This window comes from Pipistrellus kuhlii, unplaced genomic scaffold, assembly GCF_014108245.1.
Source record: "Pipistrellus kuhlii isolate mPipKuh1 unplaced genomic scaffold, mPipKuh1.p scaffold_m20_p_3, whole genome shotgun sequence".
Classification (NCBI taxonomy): Eukaryota; Metazoa; Chordata; class Mammalia; order Chiroptera; family Vespertilionidae; genus Pipistrellus; species Pipistrellus kuhlii.
In genome coordinates, this window is record NW_023425529.1 from 20,993,749 (window position 1) to 21,018,946 (window position 25,198).

The 25,198-nt window shown below is 37.7% G+C and overlaps 1 protein-coding gene across 1 annotated transcript in view; it reads right to left on the reverse strand.

Moving 5' to 3' along the window:
• GUCY2C (guanylate cyclase 2C) overlaps positions 1–25,198 on the reverse strand; it is a 69,354-nt gene that overhangs the window by 34,862 nt on the left and 9,294 nt on the right. Inside the window, exons 2-11 of the mRNA XM_036455391.2 lie at positions 23,182–23,294; positions 21,745–21,809; positions 18,559–18,774; positions 17,198–17,319; positions 15,434–15,530; positions 12,494–12,596; positions 11,913–11,980; positions 9,958–10,115; positions 6,273–6,358; positions 5,440–5,551 (exon numbers count right to left, since the gene is read on the reverse strand). Of these exons, the coding sequence (XP_036311284.1) occupies positions 5,440–5,551; positions 6,273–6,358; positions 9,958–10,115; positions 11,913–11,980; positions 12,494–12,596; positions 15,434–15,530; positions 17,198–17,319; positions 18,559–18,774; positions 21,745–21,809; positions 23,182–23,294 (1,140 nt within the window). The remainder of the gene's footprint in view (positions 1–5,439; positions 5,552–6,272; positions 6,359–9,957; positions 10,116–11,912; positions 11,981–12,493; positions 12,597–15,433; positions 15,531–17,197; positions 17,320–18,558; positions 18,775–21,744; positions 21,810–23,181; positions 23,295–25,198) is intronic.

Sequence of the window (25,198 nt, forward strand, 5' to 3'; positions counted from 1 at the left end):
CCAAGTAGGATTTATTCCAGGAATGCAAGGATGGTACAATATCCGTAAATCAATAAACGTAATACATCACATAAACAAATTGAAAAATAAAAATCATATAGTCATATCAATTGATGCAGAAAAAGCATTTGATAAAATCCAACACCCTTTCCTGATAAAAACTCTTAACAAGGTGGGAGTACAAGGATCATGCCTCAACATAATAAAAGCTATATACAATATGATAAACCCACAGCCAACATTATACTCAATGGGCAAAAACTAAAACCATTCCCTGTAAGAACAGGAACAAGACAGGGATGCCCACTCTCGCCACTCCTGTTTGACATAGTACTGGAAGTACTAGCCATTGCAATTAGACAAGAGGAGGAAATAAAAGGCATCCAAATTGGAAAAGAAGAAGTAAAGTTATCCTTATTTGCAGATGACATGATATTGTACATAAAAAACCCAAAAGACTCCATTAAAAAACTAATTGACTTAATAAATGAATTTGGCAATGTAGCAGGATACAAAATTAACGCCAAGAAATCCATGGCATTTCTATACACCAATAGTGAAACTACAGAAACAGAGATTAAAAAAGCAATTCCATTTACCATCGCACCAAAAAAATTAAGATACCTAGGTATAAATTTAACTAAGGAAGTAAAGGTCCTATATGTGGAAAACTACATGACACTGAAAAATAGAGATAGAGGAAGATGTAAAGAGATGGAAGAACATACCATGTACATGGATTGGTAGAATCAACATAATCAAAATGTCCATACTTCCTAAAGCAATCTATAGATTCAATGCACTCCCCATTAAAATACCAATGGCATATTTCACTGACCTAGAAAGAACTCTCCAAAAGTTCATTTGGAACAATAAAAGACCCCGAATAGCCACATCAATCCTGAGAAAGAAGAGTAAAGTAGGAGGGATCTCAATACCAGACTTCAAATTGTATTACAAAGCCACTGTTCTCAAAACAGCCTGGTACTGGCACAAATACAGACATATAGATCAATGGGATAGAATAGAGAACCCAGATATCAACCCAAATCACTATGCTTAATTAATATTTGACAAAGGAGGCATGAATATACAAGGGAGCCAAGACAGTTTCTTCAATAAATGGTGTTGGGAAAATTGGACAGACACATGCAAAAGAATGAAACTAGATCACCAACTTACACCATTCACAAAAATAAACTCAAAATGGATACAGGACTTAAACATCAGACGGGAAACCATAAAAATACTAGAAGCATCCACAGGCAGCAAAATCTCAGACGTATGCCAAAAGAACTTCTTTACTGATACTGCCCCTAGGGCAATGGAAGCTAAAGAGAAAATTAAAAAATGGGACTACATCAAAATAAAAAGCTTTTTTACAGCAAAAGAAACCATCAACAAAACAACAAGAAAGCCCATGGTGTGGGAGAACATATTTGCAAATAATACCACTGATAAAGGTTTAATCTCCAACATCTACATACAGCTTATACAACTAAATAAAAGGAAGATGAATGATCCAATTAAAAAATGGGCAATGGACCTAAATAGAATATTTTCAAAAGAAGACAGAAGGAAGGCCTAAAGGCACATGAAAACATGCTCAAAGTCACTAATTGTCCGAGAGATGCAAATCAAAACAACAATGCGGTACCATCTCACACCTGTCAGAATGGCCAACATCAACAAATCAACAAAAGACAAGTGTTGGCGAGTTTGCGGAGAAAAAGGAACCTTCGTGTACTGCTGGTGGGAATGCAGACTGGTGCAACCACTGTGGAGAATAGTGTGGAGTTTCCTAAAAAAAACTGCAAATGGAACTCCCATTTGACCCAGTAATCCCACTCCTAGGAATATATCCCAAGAAACTAGAAACACCAATCAGAAAGGATATATGCACCCCTATGTTCATAGCAGCACAATCTACAATAGCCAGAATTTGGAAACAGCCTAGGTGCCCGTCAGCAGATGATTGGATCCAAAAACTATGGTACATCTACACAATGGAATACTATGCTGCCATAAAAAAGAAGGAATTCTAATCATTTGCAGCAACCTGGATGGAATTGGAGAACATCGTGCTGAGTGAAATAAGCCAATCAAAGAAAGAGAAACATTACATGACCTCACTCATTTATGGATAATAAAGAACATTATAAACTGATGAACCAAAAGATAGATATAGAGACAGTAAAGCAACAAGCAGACTGTCAAATTACAGTGGGGAGGGGAGGGAGATCTGGGGGAGATAATAGATCAACCGAAGGACTTGTATACATGCGTATAAGTACAACCAATGGACATAAAACTCTGGGGAGGGAGGGTATGTATGGGAGGGAGGAAGGGGGGCAAAAAAAATCAATAAAAAAAGATATAAAAAAAATAAATAAAATTACAAAGATACCCAATAAATATATTGACAAAAAATTTATGCTAGGGGGAAACTTTTTAAAAACAAGATTTTTAGAGAGAGAGGAAGTGGGGAGAGAAATAGATAGATGAGAGCCAAACATTGATCAGCTGCCTCCTGCACTCCCCTACCAGGAATTAAGCCTGAAACCTGGGCATGTGCCCTGACTGGGAAGAATCAGCAACTTTTTGGTGCATGGGATGATGCCCAACCAACTGATCCAGAGCAGCCAGAGCTAAAGGAAAACTTTAAACAGTGAAATGAATTTTTAATTCAACATACTTTTTAGTTTTGCTTGTTCCATAAGTCACAGGGTCACATTAGCTCTAAGGTTAAGCTTCTGCTGCCTTCTGGTGGCTGCTAAGGTTATCACATTTTATTTAAATGGATCACAATGTTAACTTTTATTTTTTGTATTTTTTATTTTTTCTAGTCTGAGATGATTTTTCTGTCGAAATAAATAATTAGAATGCGAAGTGCAATGAATGTTTTCGGTTGGCTTTTAAAATGACCTTACAGAAAGGACTGTAATCAAAGCTACTTAAAATTTTATTCTCTCTCTCTCTTGCCTAGCCGGCGCTGGTTGAGCATAGACCTATGAACACTAGGATATCAGGGTTTGATTCCTGGTCAGGGTTGTAGGCTCAGTCCCCAGTGTAAGGCAGCCAATCCATGATTCTCTCATCGTTGATGTTTCTGTCTCTCTCTCCCTCTCCCTTCCTCTCTGAAATCAATAAAAATGTATTTAAACATTTTATTCTCTCAATTTTCTCATTTGCAAACTGTGTGTGTATGTAGGAGTAGGGGAGTGGGGAGAGAAGAGATAAACCAAAGAACTTCTATGCTTATATGCATAATCCAAGGACACAGACAACAGAATGTTGCAGTGGGAAGTAGGGGTTCAATAGAGGGATGTAAAGGGCGGAAATGAGGGACATCTGTAAAACTGTCAACTATAAAAAATATATCTACCTTTAAAAATAAAAAAATAAATAAAACTTAGGAAGCTTGAAGATGGTTCTAGAAAAACAAACACACACCTTGCTAAAGAAATCACCTTTAAAAATCAATAACAATAAATCTGAAGTCAGCTCATGATTATTTATTGTTTAGAAGAATGGGACCCCCCACTTCCCACCTTCCTCTTTGCTTTAGTCAGCTGCTCATGCCTATTGAATAAACACACACTGAGATCATTTTAACTAAACTTGATGTATAGAGCTCAAGAGGACTAGAAACAGAGCTATTATAGCTTTAACATAAGCAAACGCATGAAACCAGAACTGTTCTCTTTAAGTCAGGTAAACTTTTCAGACTTTCTGGTGGTAGAATAAGATTGGGATAGACATGTTTCTAGTTTAAAATTTTTAGTATTTAAAAATGGTAAGTTACTACAGAGTCATTATAGAAAATTAAGAAAAACATAGAAAAGCAAGAAAGATCTAGGATTCTATTACTCAAGAGGTTAATATCTTAGCATGTTTTTATACTCATTTCTACACATTGTTTTACAAAATTAGAACTTCATTAACTAAAAAGCTGTATTTTCCTATCTACACTAATAAAAGAGAAAGATGCAGTACCTTTGCAATGCCCACCAGCCAATCAGGAGTGAGTATGCAAATTAACCCAACAAAAGATGGTAGGTTAATTTGCATACACAGGCACCGAGTGGCTGAGGGCATTACGCACAACCCTAGCCACTCCAGGCCTCTGGGCAGTGTGGGGAGGCAAAAAGGTGGCTTAGGTCCAGAGCAAAGGCAGAAAGGCTGGCAGCAGCCTTTGGAAGGAAGGCCAATTCTTGTACGAATCTTTGTGCATCAGATCTCTAGTTTATATCATAAGTTTTCCCATGTCATTTAAAATTCTTTTAACTTGGGACGATGAACACACAATATAGTGTATAGGTGATGTGTAATAGAATTGTGCATCTGAAATCTGTAAAATTTTGTTAACCAGTATCACTCACCCCAATAAGTTAAAAGAAAAATATCTTTGTAATAATAATAAGTATTTTAGAAATATATCTTTATTAATTTCAGTGAAGAAGGGAGAGGGAGAAAGAGAGAAACATCAATGATGAGAGAGAATCACTAAATGGCTGCCTCCTGCATGCCCCCCACTGTGGACTGAGCCTGCAAACTGGGCATGTGCCCTGACTGGGAATTAAACTATGACCTCCTGGTTCATAGGTCAACACTCAACCACTGAGCCATGCTGCTGGGTTGTAATAATTATTTTTCATTTCTTGCATGATGTTCAATTTATGATTATATTGTAATTTTGTTAGTCATTTTATTCATGCTATTTTTTTATTTTTTTTGCATCTTAGGGCATAAATATCTGTCCAAATTTAAACTTTTTTCCCCCAAAAAGTAAATTAGCATTGAATAGCTATTCATTGTGATAAGCCTTGTCCAGCACCATCAAGTACAGACTGTCCTAAGACCTTGCTGCCAGGTCCACCGTGCCTGTCCTGTTGAGAGGAAGCCAATGTCATACAGCTGCATTGACACTGTCATGGGTGAAGGCTTTGTAGGGGTTTCATGATAAGACTTTATTGTGAGTAGGTGGGTAACCATCATTATAACCCAAATATGTGTCCTATGAGGGAATGGGAAAGACTTTGGAGGCTAGGTTTAGCCTGCTGACATCTAATATATATGTTCCCTGAGTTTACTGCAGTAAAATATAAAAGGAGTAAGAATATATTTCATTTTTCCAATTGTCAAACCTAGTTTTCTACAAGATAATTTATGTCAATGGGAGGGTATAACAGATATTAAAGATAGGTATGCTAAGTTAGAATAGAAATTGTTTTTGGTATTTGATCAGAACTGTAATGTCATTCATTGAATGGGGAAGTAAAGTCCACATTTATAAACCTGGAAAATATAATTCAGACATCAAATAAAACAAACTAAACAAAAAACACAGGCTAATTGCATAAACTAAAGAGCTTACTCTCCTTATCAGAAAACACACACACAATTTTAAGAACAAAAAATTCACTAAAGATATCTTACCATTGTCTGCAGTATCATTAGGAAGTCTCTGGTTCTTCCAGATGAAATTGGGGCTGTTATTCACTGGGTTAGTGACATTGGTGTGTGTGTCATAGGTCAAAAGTACACTGTACTGTGTCAGGACATGAAAAAGAAGAAGGATGAACAGAAAAAGATTTTTAAAAAAGTTCTGATGAAATTGACCATCCTGTCCAATGACATTTGAATTTCATAGTAGCATTCTCAGTGAAACAAGATAATGTTAATCAGCCATGGGGGAGCTTCTTAGGATTCATTATTGCTTCACAGCACGAATATTGATTTAAGCTCCATGTGGGTCAATTAGTTTTATGACCATATACTATGTCTATCCAACACAGGTCCTTGGGTCTTTAGAGAACTGGCTCAAGCATTTCATTTTGCAAATGTTAAAATAGATGCAAAGACCAACAGACATATAAAAAGATGCTCAATGTCACTAATCATCAGAGAGATGCAAATTAAAACCAGAATGATATATCACCTCACACCTGATAGAATGTCATCAATAAATCTGCAAACAACAAGTGTTGGTGAGAATGTGGAGAAAAGGGAACCCTTGTGCACTGTTGGTGGGAATGCAGAGTGGTGTAGCCATTATGAAAAACACCATAGAAGTTCTTCAAAAAAATTAAAAATGGAACTGCCTTATGACTCAGTGATTCCACTTTTTGGTATTTATTTGAAGAAACCCAAAACACTAATTTGAAAGAATATATGCAGCACTATGCTCATTGCATCTATTATTCACCTCCCAAGTTATCCCTCTCAGCCAATCACTTCAACCCAAGTTCTTGGTAAGAAGTCAGACATACTTTGTTGGTCTCCAAAGAGGTATACAGAAGCACCATAGTTTTGTCGATATCCCCATAGATGTCCAAAGTCACAGGGCCCGTATACCCTAGAGCAAAATCACAGAGTTAGAGGCATTTGTTAATTTACTTACTGAAAGATCCTGACAGAGACTATAAAACAGGTTCAAATTTCTTTATGGTACTGAAAAATTGTTTATATAAATGATCTCATCTGAGGGCACCTGGACTTGTCCTTGGCCCTGAAATCTCTGAAGAATATTTTTATGAGCGGTGTTATTTAGTTAGAGGAAACATCTTTTTCATTGCATTTAGAGTGGCTCTATATATAATAGATTCCTCTTCATTATTAGTGAGAAATTTTTGCTAAGCATATTTACTAAACTAGTATCACAGTGTGTAGGTCATTGCACAATCTAACTTAAGACTGTAAGAAGATCAAAATCCATTCGCTGTCATGTGATGTTTGAAGACATTGAGAAAATTAAGTTCTTTATGTCTTGGTTCCTCATCTATGAAATAACAACAGTACAACAAACTTATGAAATGGCTGTTTAGATAAAATATGTTGAAATATCAGCAAATTCATATGGCTTAACACAATAGCTAATATTTATTTTGCGTTTACTATACCAGTCTCTGTGCTAAGTGGTTTATATACATTTATCATTTTATTCTTCCTAAAATACCATGATACAGAAAATATTATCTCCACTTTATTGCTGAGAAATCTCAGGTTAGAGATTTAAATAACTTGCTTCAGGTTTTTCAGCTAGTAGATGGCTAATTTAGGACATAAATGTCTATTGGATCAGAGAAACCAAGATGGTGGCCTAGGTAAGCACCTAAGCTGCCACCTCGCACAACAATTTCAAAACAACTACTAAAAGATAGAATGGACATCATCCAAAACCACAGGAAAGCTGGCAGAGTGGGAAATCTACAACTATAAAGAAGGAGGGAGGCTCACAGATGGAATTGGGAGCTGCAAAGTGCTGAGGTAGGGAGACATCTGTGCAGAGAGGAAGGGTGCCCAAGTGCCTGGCTGGCGGGAGGGGAAAGGAAGTCCCTAATTGCACTGATTTTTTGTAAACCCCACTCTTCTACTAACATGATTTTCAGGGGGTGTAAGGGTTAGTGCCCCTTATACTCCCTTTCTTTTTCTTTTTTCTTTTTTCCCCCCCTTTGAGGGACAGACATTGATAGCTAGGATATTCAAGCAACTGCACTGGCATGCCCAGGAGAAACCAGAAGCTCAGAAAAGAATTGAGAAGGCCTTAAGTTTATTCCTCAGCATAGCGACAGCCCACAAACAAAAAGCAGAAACAAAACCCAGCGAACCCTGAAGAATGGGAAATTCCTCAGAGGAAAATTTCTCATTCCCCATGTGATTTTCAGAATTATCATGTTATTGTATTCAAATGTATAGTTTTCAGTGACAACAACAAATCACAAGCATGCCCTAGCTGGTTTGGTCAGCTAGTGGATAGAACGTCGGCTGCAGACTAAAGGGTCCAGTCAAGGGCACATAATCCAGGTTGTGGGCTTGATCCCCAATAAAGGTATGTAGGAGGCAGCCAATCAATAATTCTCTCTCATCATTGGTATTTCTATCTCTCTCCTTTTCTTTTTCTCTCTGAAATCAATTAAAAATATATTTGAAAATAAATCACAAAGCATACAAAGGAAAAAGAAAATATGGCTCATTCAAAAGAAAAAAAGTAAGATATCAGAACAGTCCCTGAAAAAGACATGATGGTAGATCTGTTAGACAAAGGATTTAAAACAATGATCTTAAATATGCTCAAAGAACTCAGAAGACATGGATAAATTCAAGAAAACAATGAAAATAACACTAAAGAGAAGAAAATCTAAAAAATAAATTCTGAAAATAAAAAGTACAATAACTGAAATGAAAAATTTACTAGAGGGATTCAAAGGCAGATTTGAGCAGGCAAAAGAATCAGCAAACATAAATATAGGACAATGGCAATTATTGAGTCTGAGGAACAGAAAGAAGGAAAGATTGACGATAAGTGACCCATGGAACATTATCAAGCAGAACAACACAGGCAGAGAAGGAAGAGAGAATATTAGAAGTAATAATGTCCAAAAATGTCCCAAATTTGATCAAAGACAGGAATATAAATATGAAAGCAGCTCAATAAACTTCAAGAAAGGTGAATTTGGACACTCACACCAAGATACATTATTATATAATAAAAATGTCAAAAGCCAAAGACAAAGAGAATTTTGCAAGCAGTAAGAGAAGTGTTTTGTCACATTCAAAGGATACTGAATAAGATTGTTAGCTTGTTTTTAACTACAGGGCCTGAGTCCATGGTTTCTCATTAGAATCTTTGAAGGCCAGAAGACAGTGGGCTGATATATTCAAAATGCTAAAAGGAAAAAAAAACTATCTACTAAGAATCTTTTGTGACATTTACAACATGAATTGAACCTTGAGGACATTATGCTAAGTAAAATAATACAATCACAAAAAGAATAATACTGTCTGATTCCACTTATTATGAGATATGTAGAATAGTTAAAGTCACAGAGACAAAAAGTAGAATAGTGGTTGCCAGGAGGTAGGAGTAGGGGACAATGGGTAATTATTGTTTAATAACTATAAAATTTCAGTTTAAAAGATGAAAGTTCTGAAGATTGGTGATGGTGATAGTTGCACAGTGATATGAATGAACTTAACACTGAACTATACTTAAAAAATGATTAAGATAGTATATTTAATATGTGTTTTACCCCAATTTAAAAAACTGGGGTGGGTGCAGGGAGAAAATGTACATAAAGTGCCTAGAAGAACTTGAGACACAGGAGAAAAATCAATAAAACAGTATTCCTCCCTCCATCCTTGCTTCTTCAGGGCTTCAGAAGTGATCTTTTCCTATCCTTGTCATATCCTGTCGACACTGATACAGCCCTCAAACTATAGTGCTGGGTGTCTGCCACCCTCTGAAGTCAAGAGAAGAATCACTCTGCAGTAGGATAAAAATTTGTCAGAGGAAGGATTTAACTAATACAAGTTAGAAAAGTCAACTATCATTTGTCTTTTACTTAATATACATCAATCTAAAAAGACATCTTTTTCATGGGATCTGGATGAGGTCTGGGAAATGTAAGGAGCTTCAATAGAAGCTTGTGTGGAAAGGAAATGCTGATTCCTATAGTTGAGATGGACCAATGTTGAGAAATTTTTGTGTCTGAGGAACAGAAAGAAGGACAATAATTGCCATTGTCCTATATTCATGTTTGCTGATGGTATTGTTGTGAGAGGTTTTGAGTTGGAGGGGTCCCTGATTTTGGAAGGACAGAAAGAGAAGTTTGGAAGGACCCAAACCAAACCACAGGCATTTTTCTTCTTGATAACTTCTAAGCACAGTCAGGACATCTTAGCTCAAAATGATCTGTGATGAGCTTGTTCATAACTACAGGGTCTGAGTTGCATGCTCTTTCCTTGATATTCAAAGATTCTGAAATTCTAAAGCATAAACTGGAGTCTAGTTATTGATAATAGTACCCTAAACTCTATACAATGATGCCTACCTCCCATTAAGTTCAAAGGTATTTATCAGTTGACCCACTTATTGCCAAACCCTGCTCTTTGCTTCCCAGCTTTCTGTAGAGAATGTTCATTAAGTGTTATTGTTTGCTCTTAGGGGACCAGTACCTTCAAAAGTGAGGTTTCTGAAAGCATGAGCAAGTTCGTCGGTGTTAACATCTTTTCCATTTCCAAGAAATGTCTTTAGCACATGTCCAAAGAGCAAGATTCCATTCAAATAGGCAAGAGAAAAGTCATTTAACTCCTGAATGAGAAAGAAAAAAAATCTTAAAATGAGTTCCAAAAAAGAGATTATGATCTTGAGCCTGGAGCAAAATGCTCTTGGGGTCAGCAGGGTAATTGAAAGAGTAAATGAATAGTGGGGGAATTGTAGAAATGGAGACTTTTGGATAATACCCTGTTTCCCCGAAAATAAGACAGTGTCTTATATTAATTTTTTCTCCCAAAGTTGCGCTAGGTCTTATTTTCAGAGGATGTCTTATTTTCGGGGAAATACGGTACTTTGTTGGGGTGGGACTCTTTATTATCACTATGTCACAATTCTGCCTTCTCTTGGGATCAATAAACCGAGAACACTGCCTTCCAGGAAGTAACTGAAAGCAGTTGTACTTCTTTCCCATAAGGAAAAAATATCTCATTTCAACCAGGAAGCCAAACATACAGCATTTTCATAATTCTTATAAGATTTTACAGAAAATTAATGCGTGTAGTTTAATGTTTTCCTTAAAGTATAAAAGGGAACAACCACAAAAATATCTCCCTGCCTTTGAGTATCCTGAATGGAACAGGAGGAGTTTTGATTGGAAGGTATTGAGTTTGCTTTGAAGGCAGTTCTTTCTCTTTATTTTTTTTTAAAGCATTATATTTTTATTGATTTTAGGAAGAGGAAGAGAGAGGAAGAGACAGAAACATCGATGATGAGAGAGATTCATTGATAGGCTGCCTCCTGTACACCTCCTACTGTGGATCAAGCCCACAACTTAGGCATGTGTCCTGATGGGAAATTGAACCCTGACCTTCTGGTTCATGGGTCAACATTCAACCACTGAGCCATACTGGCTGGGCTGAAGACAGTTCTGATTGGGTGTTACTTCAGGCCATAAATGTCTGCCCAAGGGAACAAAAAAGAGAGGGTCAGGCCCTGGCTGGTGTGGCCCTGTTGGTTGAGCATTGTCCTATGCACTGAAAGGTTGCTGGTTGGATTCTGTGTCAGGGCACATGTCTAGGTTGAGGGCTTGATCTCTGGTAAGGGACATGCAGGAGGCAGCCAATTGATGTTTTGCTCTCACATAGATGTTTCCCTCTCTCTGTCTTCCTCTCTCTCTAAAAATCAATTTTAAAAATCAAATAAAAATAAACAAATAAATAAAAGAAAGGGTTAAAATTCCCTTGCAAACAATTATATGCTTGTCTTCACAGAGTAAGACTATGGATTAAAAGCTCTGTGCCCCATTGAGGCCACGTGAGTTCTGTCAGCTTGGGTATTTTGGATTGCACACTTTGCCAGACCCTAGAACTATAATATTGATATATAAGTGATACCTGTGCAAGTGATACCTGAATACTATATCCCAAAGAACATGCGTTAGAAAATATAACAGGGGAAAAATAAAACACCTCTCATTGGTTTCAGTGTTTTTTGGCTGAAATCATCATTTCATGAGCTAAAAAGAATCCAGTTGAGACCCAGTCCTACCCAAAAAGGGGTGTGACTCCTAATTTTGGCAGGGTTGTAAAACAGAGGGCTTAGCGAAGCTATTGCAGGAAAAACAGTGATACTCCAAAGATACCCAGCTTTCTTTATAGAGCTCTTTGGGCCTGGCCTTTGCTTGCCAACCCAAAAGTGTTCATGGTCTTCAGGACTGCTTCTTCCCTCCTCTTCCCACCCCCAAACTGCTCTCAGGTATCTCTGAGTGCAGAATACATCCGATGAATTCGATCACATGAAAGTGCATTGTATGACCAAGACCAAGTGGTATTAGAGTCATCAGGAGCCCCTCATTATAATTAGTTGACCATGATTTGATGTCCAATTGATGTCTTTTTTGGAAACAAATGCTAACCCAGATGAAATGCTGGGATGAGAGAAATAAACCAGGGCTCTCGTGAATAAATGTGGACAATGGTTAACCTAATCATAACAGATAACAATGTCTTTACTGAGGAATACAGGGATGGGCAAACAAAGTAGGTTTACAGTTGTGAGTATGCAAAACACAGATTTTATTCATGTATTATTGTTTAGTAATTATTGTATTTTGCACATGAACAGCTGGAAACCTACCTTTGCCCACCCCTGTGTATATCTCTAAAGATAGAATTTGATATTGGTGTCAGCAGGAAGTTGCTTTAGAAAAACTTCACTTATTTTACATTGTTTATTTCTACCTCCCCTATCACTTCCATCCTGATGTTACAGAAGTGTGCACTGCTGTGCTGGTCTAGAGCCTAACACACTGACCCATAGTAAGAGTTTTAGTAGCAGGAACCCTGCAATTACACCTCATTGGTCTCAATTAACACTTGCTAAGTGAATTGAAATGAGTAAAAAAAATAATGCTCATCTTAGAATTTGAGTCCCAAATAGTAGAATAATATCTTAACCTTGAAGAAGAAAATAATAGCATGCATATATAAAGCTTACCATTGGTAAATCACCAGGGGGGAACTCTTCAGGAGGCAGTGTCAAAACAAGGACATTTTTCATGTAGTCAGGGGTTGTGACATTGTCCATGAAGTAGTGGTCACTGCAATAAAAACACAGTTTCTCATGAAAATTAGGTTCCTCCAAATAGAGATAGAGAGCTCCTACAATTTTATACAAACTAAAGCAGCAGCCTTGAAATAGTTTAAAACGTTTTCTTTTTTCCAGTAACCTGCAAAACTTTCTACTTTCTCCTTATAGGCTTATTTCCTTCTACACCTGCTAAGTTGAACAAGAGAAATTAGGCCACTGTGTGTAACATACACAAAGGGAAAAGATCAGAAGACAGATGCCACTTTCAGGGAAATTTGTATGGGCTCTGGACATGTGAGCTAGTGGTTGCTTTCAAGACCTAATGATCCTTGGTTTATATCTGGGAATTTTCCTGAAGTGCACATAACAATTTAGAGATATTAAGATATGATAAAAATTAGGAGTTAAAATTACTTTTCAGATGGTAAAACATAAGGATGGAAGGGCTAAACCTTTTCTCTACCACTACTGTAAACTTCTTGACATGTGCTTATTGATCCTTGTATCCTCCACTCCAAGATAATAATACTTGTCTATTATTGGTATCTAGCTTCCCAACCATTTGAATATTTTAATAGGCCAAGAATCTAACATGTTTGAACTGCTAAAACTAGGCTGACCATCATTTCATATTCAAACAGGAGGTGAACACATCTATGCACTGAGAACTGTTTTGAATCGTTTGCTTATATTAGCACAAACAATTCTAAAAGGACCCTGATACAGTGGACATTTTTATTCCCATTTTACAAATGAGTAGATTTAATCTCAAAATACTAAGTAATACCCAAGAGTCAAATGAACCAGAAGTGTCAGAATTAGAATTTGAATCCGAGTTATGTCTAGTTTCAAGTGAATCTCGTGATTTTCCCAAAACATAGTCAGGTGTCCTTCAGGAGTAGCGACAAAGGATTGCCAACACTTTGGCAGTCAATTGAGGGTTTGCTACAAAGTAAAATTACACCAACTAAGCTACACTGAGGACTCCTTCCAGAGGGCAAAACAGTTACTGAAATGTGGTTGTTGGAATAAAATGCTGATAATGTGCCCTCCTTCCCGTATTCTGCAGCTAAAAAGTTAAACTGATTGAGTATCTTCATGAACAACTTATGGTCAACCAGGCCTCCCATTGATATGCTTCACTTCTCTTAACACTGTGAAAAATACATTTAGTGCGGGTGAAGTGACGAGGCAAACACAGGAAAGGGCTAATGCAGTAACAGTTTCTGGTCTGAACACAGAAAGGTAATGATTAATAATCCAGTAAGATAAGTGAAGTCAGATGATCCAGCTGATGGGGCAAAGGGCAGAGCCACACCAGTGAAACCCTCTTTAAGCTTATTCTGACTCAAATACTACCTTGACACAGTTAGTCTCCACATAAGTGGTAAAAGATGAGTGGTAAAATGAGGGATGTGATAAAAAGTAATTTCTGTTGCCCTAGCTGGTTTGGCTCAGTGGATAGAGTGTTGGCTTATGGACCGAAGGATCATGGGTTCAATTTTGGTCAAGGGAGTTGCAGGCTCAATCCCTGGCCCTGATTGGGATACCTGCAGGAGGCAATCAACCGATGTTGTCTCTCTTACATTGATGTTTCTCTCTCTGTTTCCCTGCTTCCCTTCCACTCTCTGTAAAAATCAATGGAAAAAAATATCCTCAGGTGAGGATTAACCAAAACTAAAAATAATAAATAAATAAGAGTGATTTCTGTTTTGTTTTATTTCCCCCCCCCCTCTCTCTCTCTTTAGTTCCAGAGAAATGCAGAGGAAAAGATCACTACCCAGTGATGATCCACAGTAGGCAAAGGATAACTGTATAAATTAAATTAATTTAATTGGAACTTTTCTCATAACAAAGGTGGCTAATGGAAAAATAATCTAGAATCAAAGGCCATTAGCATTTGAAGGCACAGATAGGGCACACATTTGTATAGATAATATTATTGGGTTATAAGTTGATTTATCACAGACCTTAAATACAGGCTAGACTCCAGGATGAATAGACATGTGGGTTTAATGGGATTTTCATAAAACTTTGTTATTTAGACATGATAGTGATGTCAAAGAAATACATCTCCACTAAAGCCACAATTAATTAAAAAAGAATGAGGTCATTAGAAAAGGAATGAAACATAGATTAAAATATTATCATCATGCCGTAGCCCCATGGTTGGCAAACTGCGGCTCTCAAGCCACTTGGGGTTTTTTGGTCCCTTGATTGTGACTCTTCCACAAAATACCACGGCCTGGGTGAGTCTATTTTGAAGAAGTGGCATTAGAAGAAGTTTAAGTTTAAAAAATTTCTCTCTCTCTCTCTCTCTCTCTCTCTCTCTCTCTCTCTCTCTCTCTCTCTCTCTCTCTTTTTCTTTCTCACTTGAATAAAAAAAATTAAGAACCAAAAAATAAAAAAATAGAATAAATAGCCACCTCTTCTAAGAAAGAAGTATATAATAATAAATGAAGTGCCTTTTCACACTTTAAAAAAAAATGGCTCTCAAAAGAAATTTCAATGGTTGTACTATTGATATTTGGCTGTTGCAGACCACTGCCCTAGCCGGTTTGATTCTAGTCAAAGGCACATACTTTGGTTGTAGGCTCCTGGCCCTAGGCATGCAGAAGGAAACCAATTGATGTGTCTTTCTCACATCGATGTTTCTCTCTGTCTCTCCTTCTCCCTTCCATTCTCTCTAAAAATCAATGGGGGGAAAAACCCTCTGGTGAGGATTAAAAAAAATATTACCACCATACTGAACCCTATATGAGGCTGTGCAAAGCAAAGGCAAAGAGAATGTGCCTTTTGGAAATCCTTGGAGTATTTTCTTTCTGAAAGGAGAAGAATTATACCTACTTAAATAGATCCACTAGAATAATGACAGTGTCTTCAGCCACTTCTCGGTCACCCTTGATGGAGGAGATGATGTCTGGTGTACCACACACAATAATCACTGAGGAGAGAGAGCAAGACAAAAAGAAAAATATAGAATGATATACACACAAACAGAAAGGGAACCCGATGCCTAAATTTAAACTCAGTATGTCCATGATATGTTTGTGTTAAAACTAACACCAATTCCTCAAATTACTACCTCCCCTTTTCTTAAATTCATAGTCACAGAGTCAGAGTAGAGATAAATGGAATCTTAAGAATGATCTCCACATGTGTCAAACACAAGGCCCGCGGGCCAAATCCGTCCCGCCAGGCCTTGCAATGTGGCCCACACCGCGCTGTCATCACTGCACTCTGCTGCGTTTCCATCACAATGACAGTTTATGACTGTTCAGTAAACCATTCGGCCCCGCGATTTAGGCTGGATTTTAGATTTTGGCCCCTTCTCTGATTGAGTTCGACACCCCTATATAAGTCCATTCCCTTAATTTTATTGATTTAAGGAAATCGAAGCCAAGATGTCAAAGAGTTAATCAATGAGTAGATGACAGAGGTAGCTCTACTATTCAAGCTTTATGAGTCTGGGTCAGTGCTTATTCCATTACACCACACTGGAGTATTACAAAAACTATTTTCGTTGCTAACTATTTTCATCTCACCATTTGTAAAGTGGTTGGAAAAGATACAAGTTAATGTGAGAATTTATAAAGCTTTCCTAAGCAACTTTCCTTGTGGGCTTTGTAGCTTCTTCACTCAGATGTTAGTCTTAGTGATCTCAGTGATGGAGTCCAATCCGATTCTATAACTGCAGCTACACTTCCCAAATGCATGACTTTATGAGTAAGAGGAATTGGGAGATACTTTATTAGATTTTTAAAAATATTGTATTGCCCAGTTGAATTGTAAACCCTGTAGGAACATGAATAATTTAATACTCCATTCCCCCCCCCATATCTTTTTTTTAATTTAAATTTAAATTAGTTAATTAAATTCCCCTTCATATCTTGATAAATGTTTTGCAAATGGTAGGTTCTTAGTTTGGTAAATGCTTAATAATGTAGATAATGATTTGAGTGATACCAGGAAATCCTGCCAAACAATCATTTTCCCATAGGAAATTCCCTCAGTTGATTCCTTTACTCCTGATGTATTCCAATTTGTAAAGAGAATTCTACGAAAAATGAAGCAAATCGCCTAATAACTTAGAAAGGATGACTTTTATCCCATGAGTGTTTTACACTTGACTTGTAACTCAGAGATCTTTAGGCAGGTGAGGTACTTTGTTTACTTTTATAATTTTATGTGAGGTTAGATATCAGTAAATATATCCTCTTAGTCATGAGTACAGCAGGATTCAGAATGTTTGAGGAATTGTCACGAATCCAATAACATACTGAATTGAAGTGAACTTAAAAACCAGTTTACTGTGGTGATTGGTCATAATGTCATTTTGGTTTATAAAAATAGGATTTTAACATCATCATTACTTTCATGAAGTTAATATATTTGTTCAATGTCACTTTTCTAATTTCTCCCTGTGGATAAAGTTTTAATCAACAAAAGAAACAATATAATGGAATTGCATGCAACTACAGATTTCCCAAAAGATAAGAAGTAAATTGAGGTAATAACGACAACTTTGTCTGATAGATTTGTCAAAATGATTTATAAGGAAGTGGTAGTTGTGAGGAAAAAGTTGGCAAAATTATCTTCATGTCTTCTTACCATTGCTTTTCCTATTCTGGTCCATTAAGATTTTCTGAAAATCAGCCTCTCCTCTCAATACCTCTTTGAAGGTAAGTTCCTGTGAAAAATAAGAAACTCCAGCCTCCAGAGCATTGAGGTACCTAGAATAAAAAATAGAGAAACTATAGAAATCCAGCTTTGTTTCTTCATGGCCTTCCATGTCATTTGCTAATGGCTTACAGATTTGTCCTGAGACTCATTAATCAAAAATTCACTTCTGCTATTAACACAGTAGATAATACACCTCATGAGTGTGAGCATCTAACTTACTGAAAGTACTGGGGAAGTTTTAGGGGATCTCCATGCACATAATAGAGATTTGGCGGGTTCTTTATAATGGCTTTCTGCTATTTGCTTAAGAAACCAGGCCCATTATCACAGATAAGTTGAAACCTTTGAATCGACAGTACAAAAATTCCAAGTTGATAGGCATAATTTCTCCTCCTGTGTGGAATGAATTTATGTGTGTTCTAAGTTCACCCCAAAGCTTCTAGAATGAGGCCTTTGGGTTGATTCTTGTAGTTCTGTAGATGTGCAATCCCAGTGTTGCCCTACTTTTAGTCTTCTGCGTACTTACGTTGATAGAGACCTCAGAACCGAGAAGCATCCTGGCTCTGTAATAACCTGATAAAAGGATCCTCTCTGCTATATTTGCTGAAGGAGAGGGAACTTGCAATTTTAGTTAAGCAGTGGTACCTATTATCCTGTTCTCTGTTCACCTCCCAACTTACTCTTCTGAAAAAAACTATGAGAGAAACGGTTTCTAACTAATTGTATGTATAGGCAAAATGCACATTCTCTGGTATCATGTCTTGCATAGTAATGTGAAAGCATTAACTTCTGGTTTTCATTTCCTTATCTGTAAAATGGGGATCATAGTATCTGTTCTCTTTTCTTCAGAGGGTTTACTGTGGGAAATCAATAAAACTATCTTGGAGGTACTTTGAAAACTACAAAAAGTTTGAAAATGCAACACACTGCAGAAACAGATTTGGCTCAGTGGATAGAGCATCGGCCTGCGGACTGAAAGGTCCCAGGTTCGATTCCGGTCAAGAGGCAGCTGATCGATGTTTCTTTCTCATCGATGTTCTGGCTCTCTATCCCTCTCTCTTCCTCTCTGTGAAAAATCAATAAAATATATATAAAAAAAGAAAGTGCAACACATGCTGATTATGATAATGATACTATGTTTCCTTTGGTCCCTTTGCTTTTATTTGTAAGAGAGTGGGCTGGTGTCCACTCCCAATGGTGTAACAGCGATAATAACCAGGGGCTGGCCATGAGTCTATGGCTTCTTTCTGTGGCAAACACCAGAGAATATTAATAATAATTCTGCTTACCATAAACAGTCCTCAGACTCGTTATTATTCTTGAAAAGATATGCAGTGCTCCAAGCATGAGTTTTGAATGACAAATTATTAGTCTTCCAAAAGTCAACCAAGAAGTGTGTCAACTTCCTGGCTGGAGACATCAACCTGGTTAAATTCTCTTTGAAGTCACAAGACAATCCAAAACTTCCAGCTGAAATCATGGGATATCTAAAATTTGTGTCAAGGCTATGCCAAGAGGTAAAAAAAAAAAGAAAAAAAAAAGAAATATCAGGGTTAACTTAAGTAGCACAAATAAGACCCCTCTTTAACCTGTTTCAGCAGGTGACCCTCCCACACAGGAGAATTTTAAAACAACATTTATTGAGCATATGCTAGGTTTTAAGAACACTTTAGATGTCTCCATGTGTCTGTGTCTTAGTTACTTAGATTAATTCTAAAATAAGTTGTCACTTGGGCTGTCAGAACATGCAGACTGGGACATATAAAAGTTGGGGGGTAGGGCTAGGAAAATAGAGGTTGGTCCTTGATAGCTACCACAATTGTAAAGTTCAAAGGATGCTCTCTACACTTTTTTCTCTATTCCTTGCCTTACTTCTGGCTCTTCTGTGGATTACATTTGAGACAGACGTTGCTGAGGATTTTAGTTTTCCTTCCTCTGCTCAGCACATGGACCTTCTTGTAGTTCCTTAAACATAACAAGCTTTATTCTCCATCAGGGCCTCACAAATACCAAGAATGCTGTTGCCCTGTCCCTTTGGCTGACTCTTAATAATCCGTCAAGTCCTAGATTAAGTGTCTTTACTCATCAGGAAAATTTCCTTGATACCTAAGACCAGGTAATTATTTGGGTGAGAATCTGTCTCCTCCACTAGATTGCAAGCTCCATTAAAGCCAGGGATCATGTCTTGCTTGTTCACCTCAGCATCCCCAGTCGGCCTGGTCCAGATGTAGGTGCTCAATATGTATTGGATAAAGGAAGGACAAGATACCCTCTTCCATCTTCAGTGTTCCACTGGAAGGTGTCACTGAGTGTTCTGCTTATATCTCAAACTCCCCATGTTCACGGCCAAATTTATCTTTTATTTCTCAAAATGGTTCCTTATCCTGATTTTCCCATTTCTTTTAGTATTTTGAGATCTCAGAGTCTTTTTGACTACTTTCCAGCCCTCGCCCCAACATCCAATCAGTTATCAAATACTATTGGTTCCACCTTTAAGTATCTTTAAAAGTTATCCTCCCTGTGCATGTCAGCTGCCTTCATGCTGAACGGATCCCCCCTTCCCCCCTGCCAACAGTCTCTCCTTGTCTTCCCTGGTCTTTTTTGTACCCTTTTTTTCAATTATTCTTCCCAAAGTTAAACTGCTTCCTACAGTCCTTCCCTGCTCATCCTTAGTGGTTAATGAAATAGAACAAAATCTAATTAAATACAGCAAAGCACATGCAACTAATAATCTAGTGAAATATAACTCTTTCCCCCAGGACTTAAGACCTCCCAAATATGGCCCTCCTTCATTTTTCCTAGTTTTATCTCCATTATTCCGCTATATATCTCTTGCATGCCCATTAGTACAGAGTTTAACAAGTTTTCTACACTTCACTGCTTCTTTGCTTTTACACTTACTTCTTTCTCTGCCTGGCTGGGGTGCTTAACCCCTCATCTTTACCCATTAATATTTTACCCATTTTTCAATATATAATTTCTATACCACTGCCTTCATGAAGTCTTTCTCTTCTCAAAGTGTAACTTTCCCAACCAGAGGTGACCATTTTCTTCTGTGCATTCTGAGCATCTTGTCTGTACTTCTCTGGTGGAATCTACTTCACTCTGACTTGTGCTGGTCACCAGTGTCCTCATCACCTTCTCTATGTCACCAGGCAGGGGCTAGGTTATTCTTAATTCTCTCTATATTAAATAAAATAAAAATGCTTCTTGTTTATGTGGTCTGGCTGAGTGGCTGATCCATGAACCAGGAGGTGCCAGGGCACACTCCCTGGTTGTGGGCTCAATCCCCAGTAGGGGGAGTGCAGGAGGCAGTTAGTTGATAATTCTCTCTCTTCATTGATGTTTCTATCTTTCTCTCCCTCTCCCTTCTCTATAAACTCAATAAAAACATATTTAAAATTAAAATGCTTCTTTACACATGGCAAGTCCTCATAAATGGTGAGTCCATTTCCTTAACCCCCCTTTTCTTTTGAGCGTACTCTATAGCATTATCAATCAGTAGTCAGACAAGACAACCATCAGGAATGAGTGCAAAGAAGAATAAGATTCTGTATTTGTCTGCGTTTTGGTATGAGCTAATAAATAAATAAATAAATAAATAAATAAACAAACAAACAAACAAATAAATGCTTCTATGATGTGCAGGGGCCCTGAGCACCTGTCTGTCTGTGGAGCTGGGTGTGAGGTGGGAGAAGAACAGTTTGCAATGGACATTTCAGAGGTCTAATGTTTACCCTCCAAAGTCTCTTGCAAGGAGTTTTTCAGCACAGTTCTCACTGTGTAGGTGAGAGCTGATCCTTGATTCAGGGGAAGATTGTAACAGGTAAAAGAAAGGCATGTGGGAGGGATTTTGACTGGGGTTGGTGTAATCTGGAAGAACAAAGTGTCTGTGGTGATGAGATTAATGAATGGAGGGATAAGGGCAACTGTCCCAAAGAGAAATATTTGCATTCAGGAATATACTGAAAGCTTCTTTCTAAGGTGATAAGGGCATCGTGCAAAGTACTTTAATATGTTATTTATAACCTTCAAATAATGCTATGGAATAAGTACCTTGCCACCTTCCTTACTCTGGTAAGCCCAGAGTTAAAACAGAGCCCTGCTCATGCCCTTGGGTGCTACCCCTTTCTTTGTGTTTCTGTACTTTTGTGAGTATTTCTTTGATTAAGCTCCTCAAATTATCCAAGTGCACTGACTTCCCTGTTTCCTGCCAGAACTCTGGCTTTATACCATGTTGCTCCTCCAGCTTAGATGTTGGTAACTGCACCTGTGCCTCACCCCACTCTGAGCAAAGGCAGAGTCAACTCGATAAAGGAATTATGGTTATAAGACAGGTGGCAATGTAGGAGGGCCCCAACACCCCTGATTGTGTCGCCTTGACTAGATTGCTGTTTGATAAACTTTTTAACATGGATGTCATGTCTTGATTTTAGTTCATAGTGGCATCAAAACAACAATAAAACACTACTTACTACATCTGGAAAGTGGAATATGTACACGAGGGCCCCATGAGGACACAACCCACCTCCTTTTGATTCTGTAGGAGAAAAAAAAAAAAAAGAAAGAAAAAAACTAATCCTTAAAATGGAAATACACCACACAAAGCAACAAACAACAAACAAACAAAAAAGGAAATAATCAAAAGAGAGAAAAGAAGTGGCAAGGGAAGGCTCCCAGAAGGTTAAAAAGTGGACCACTTAAGGTGTTAGAATGCAGAGCAGAAGGGGGCCACATGGGCGCCTCTTGCTGGGTGAGGGGCAGCTAAGTGAGGAAGTGCTGTGGGTGGAGGGAAAGCTATTCCACTGAAAGTGAAAGTGAGCTGGCTGCAGGGAGCCTTCATCAAGAGGGAGATGCAGAGTGGAGGAAGGACTGGCAGACGAGCACAGATATAGTAGTGTCTGTCAGCCACATTAGAGAAAAAGTAGATTTGGAGGTCTCTGGAGGGAGTGGACAAGTTTTAGGGATAACTACAAAACAGGGCTAAAGAGAACAAATGCAATGTGACCAGCTGGGCAATGATAGATCTTATGTTTTACTATTTCTCAAGGGGAATGTGATTAGGAACATTCCATCCTTGGTTTTAGAGAACCAGGTCATACCTTCCTCTGCAGAAATCCCAGGAGGAAGCACCTTAATTTTTCTTCCTCACCCCCTAACCATTCCTCTCCCGTCTCTCCTCCCTCCCCTCTCCCAGGACTGAGTGTGACTGCTCTAATCAGCCACCCCTCCTGGCCTGCATGGAGCCTACCTCGGTGAACATGTAATGTTATTGATTAAAGCTTTGGAACCATGCACAGCTCTGTGCCTGATGCCCTGTTTCACAGAGGGCCTTTTCAAAGATTTCTGTAGTAAAGGGAGCATCTCACACACCTACTTGTTCTAAGACCTGCATGGGGGTAGGGGTGGGGTGGGGATATGGGAGTAGGGATTAGACAAGAATCTCTCTCATCCCATTATCTACCCTTTGACATGACAGTTATTGTGTTAAAGTTAGGTTTCAGATTCAGATCTCATGTAGTCACATATATGGTGATGACTTGACACAGAGATCTCCGCTGAAGGGCTTTAGAATATATTTTTAACAGGGCACCTCAGGTATTTCTTGAGGGACACAAAGACAAACTAGTTAGGACCAACAGTTAAATTTTTAAAACGTGCTTAAAACAAAATAATTCCACTCCCTAACACTGAAAGTGTACAGATAACTAAGGTTCTTTCCATTTCCTGGATCCCTGGCAGGCCCTCATCACATGGGAAATCTATAGGAATAAAGTTAGAGAATTCTGCATTGACATCACTCATGGTTAGAGCTGACATGAGAGATGCTCATGGACAGGTGTCCAAGGTTCACACTATAATTGACCAGGGATGAGAAGGTGTGAGCTATATCTACCCAGGCAGATACTCACTGCAATTGTCCTGAGTAGGTCAAGGCCTTCACAGGTGCTACTCCTACAGTCACTTGTCCTAAAAAGCGCATCCTCAGTACGGATAAAGGTAGCGTTCACAGTTGCATTTATTCCTGTTATCCAGAAAGGAGGAAAAAGAGAAAACTAGTGTTATTTTTTAGTAGTTCATACCAGTCATAAAAGTTACCTTTTGCCAATTGATCCTGGGGGGAAAATGGAGATCCATTTTCAGGTTGAGAGATATTTGAGCTTGGAGTTCTTATATTACTCTCTGTCACTTTTTCTCTCTATCTCTGTCTCTCTGTTTCTGTCTCTCTCTCTCTCATCAGCTTTTTTTTTGTAGATAATTTACCACCAGAAAATCACTCATTTTAAGTGTACAATTCAATGATTTTTAGTAACCATATATTTATATGTATATATATTTAGCATATATATATTTAGTGTATATATATATATATTGTATATATGAACAAAAATAGGTTTATAGTTGTTCATATGCAAAGTAATACAATAAATAATAATACAAGAATAAACTCTATGTTTTGTGTATCTTCAACTGTAAACCTATTTGTATGTGTGTGTGTGTGTGTGTGTGTGTATTTGCACAACTGTCTCACAATCTAGTTGAGAACATTTTCATTTTCTTCATCCTGCTTTTTATTATTATTGACTCAGCAAGTTTCCTTCCTGGGTCTGTGAAGTGTTAGGAAAGCAATGACAGTAAGAGTGACTTGTGCCCACCCATTCTGGACCAGAATCTTTGGATAATGGGTCATCTTCAGATGAAGGCAAGAGTATCGATGCTAATATCCCTGGGTATTGCTAGGCATCACATTTTGGAAGACAATGAAGAGATAGCAGAACCATTTGACTGCCATTGCAATTAGACAAGAAGAAGAAATAAAAGGTATCCAAATTGGAAAAGAAGAAGTAAAATTGTCATTATTTGCAGGTGACATGATATTGTACATAAAAACCCCAAAAGACTCTATCAAAAAACTAATAGACTTAATAAATGAATTCGGCAATGTAGCAGGATACAAAATGAATGCCAAGAAATACATGGCATTTCTATACACCAATAGTGAACTCACAGAAACAGAGACTAAAAAAGCAATCCCATTTACCATCACACCAAAGAAATTAAGATACCTAGGAATAAACTTACCTAAGGAGGTAAAAGACCTAAACGCAAAAAACTACATGACACTGAAAAAATAGATAGAGGAAGATGTAAACAGATGGAAGAATATACCATGTTCATGGATTGATAGAATCAACATCATCAAAATGTCCATACTTCCCAAAGCAATCTATAGATTCAATGCACTCCCTATTAAAATACCAACGGCATATTTCACAGACCTAGAAAGAATTCTCCAAAAATTCATTTGGAACAAAAAAGACCCCAAATAGCCACAGCAATCCTGAGAAAGAAGAGTAAAGTAGGAAGAATCTCAGTATCAGATTTCAAGTGGTATTACAAAGCCACTGTTCTCAAAACAGCCTGGTACTGGCACAAGAACAGACATATAGATCAATGGAATAGAATCGAGAACCCAGATATCAACCCAAATCACTATGCTCAATTAATATTTGACAAAGGAGGCACAAACATACAATGGAGTCAAGACAGTCTCTTCAATAAATGGTGTTGGTAAAATTGGACAGATACATGAAAAGAATGAAACTAGATCAACAACTTACACCATACACAAAAATAAATTCAAAACGGATATAGGACTTAAACATCAGAGGGGAAACCACAAAAATACTAGAGGAATCCACAAGCAGCAAATCTCAGACATATGCTGAAAGAACTTCTTCACTGATACTGCCCCTAGGGCAATGGAAGCTAAAGAGAAAATTAAAAAATGGGACTACATCAAAATAAAAAGCTTTTTTACAGCAACAGGAACCATCAACAAAACAACAAGAAAGGCCATTGTATGGGAGAACATATTTGCAAATGTTATCACTGATAAAGGTTTAATCTCCAACATGTACAGACAGC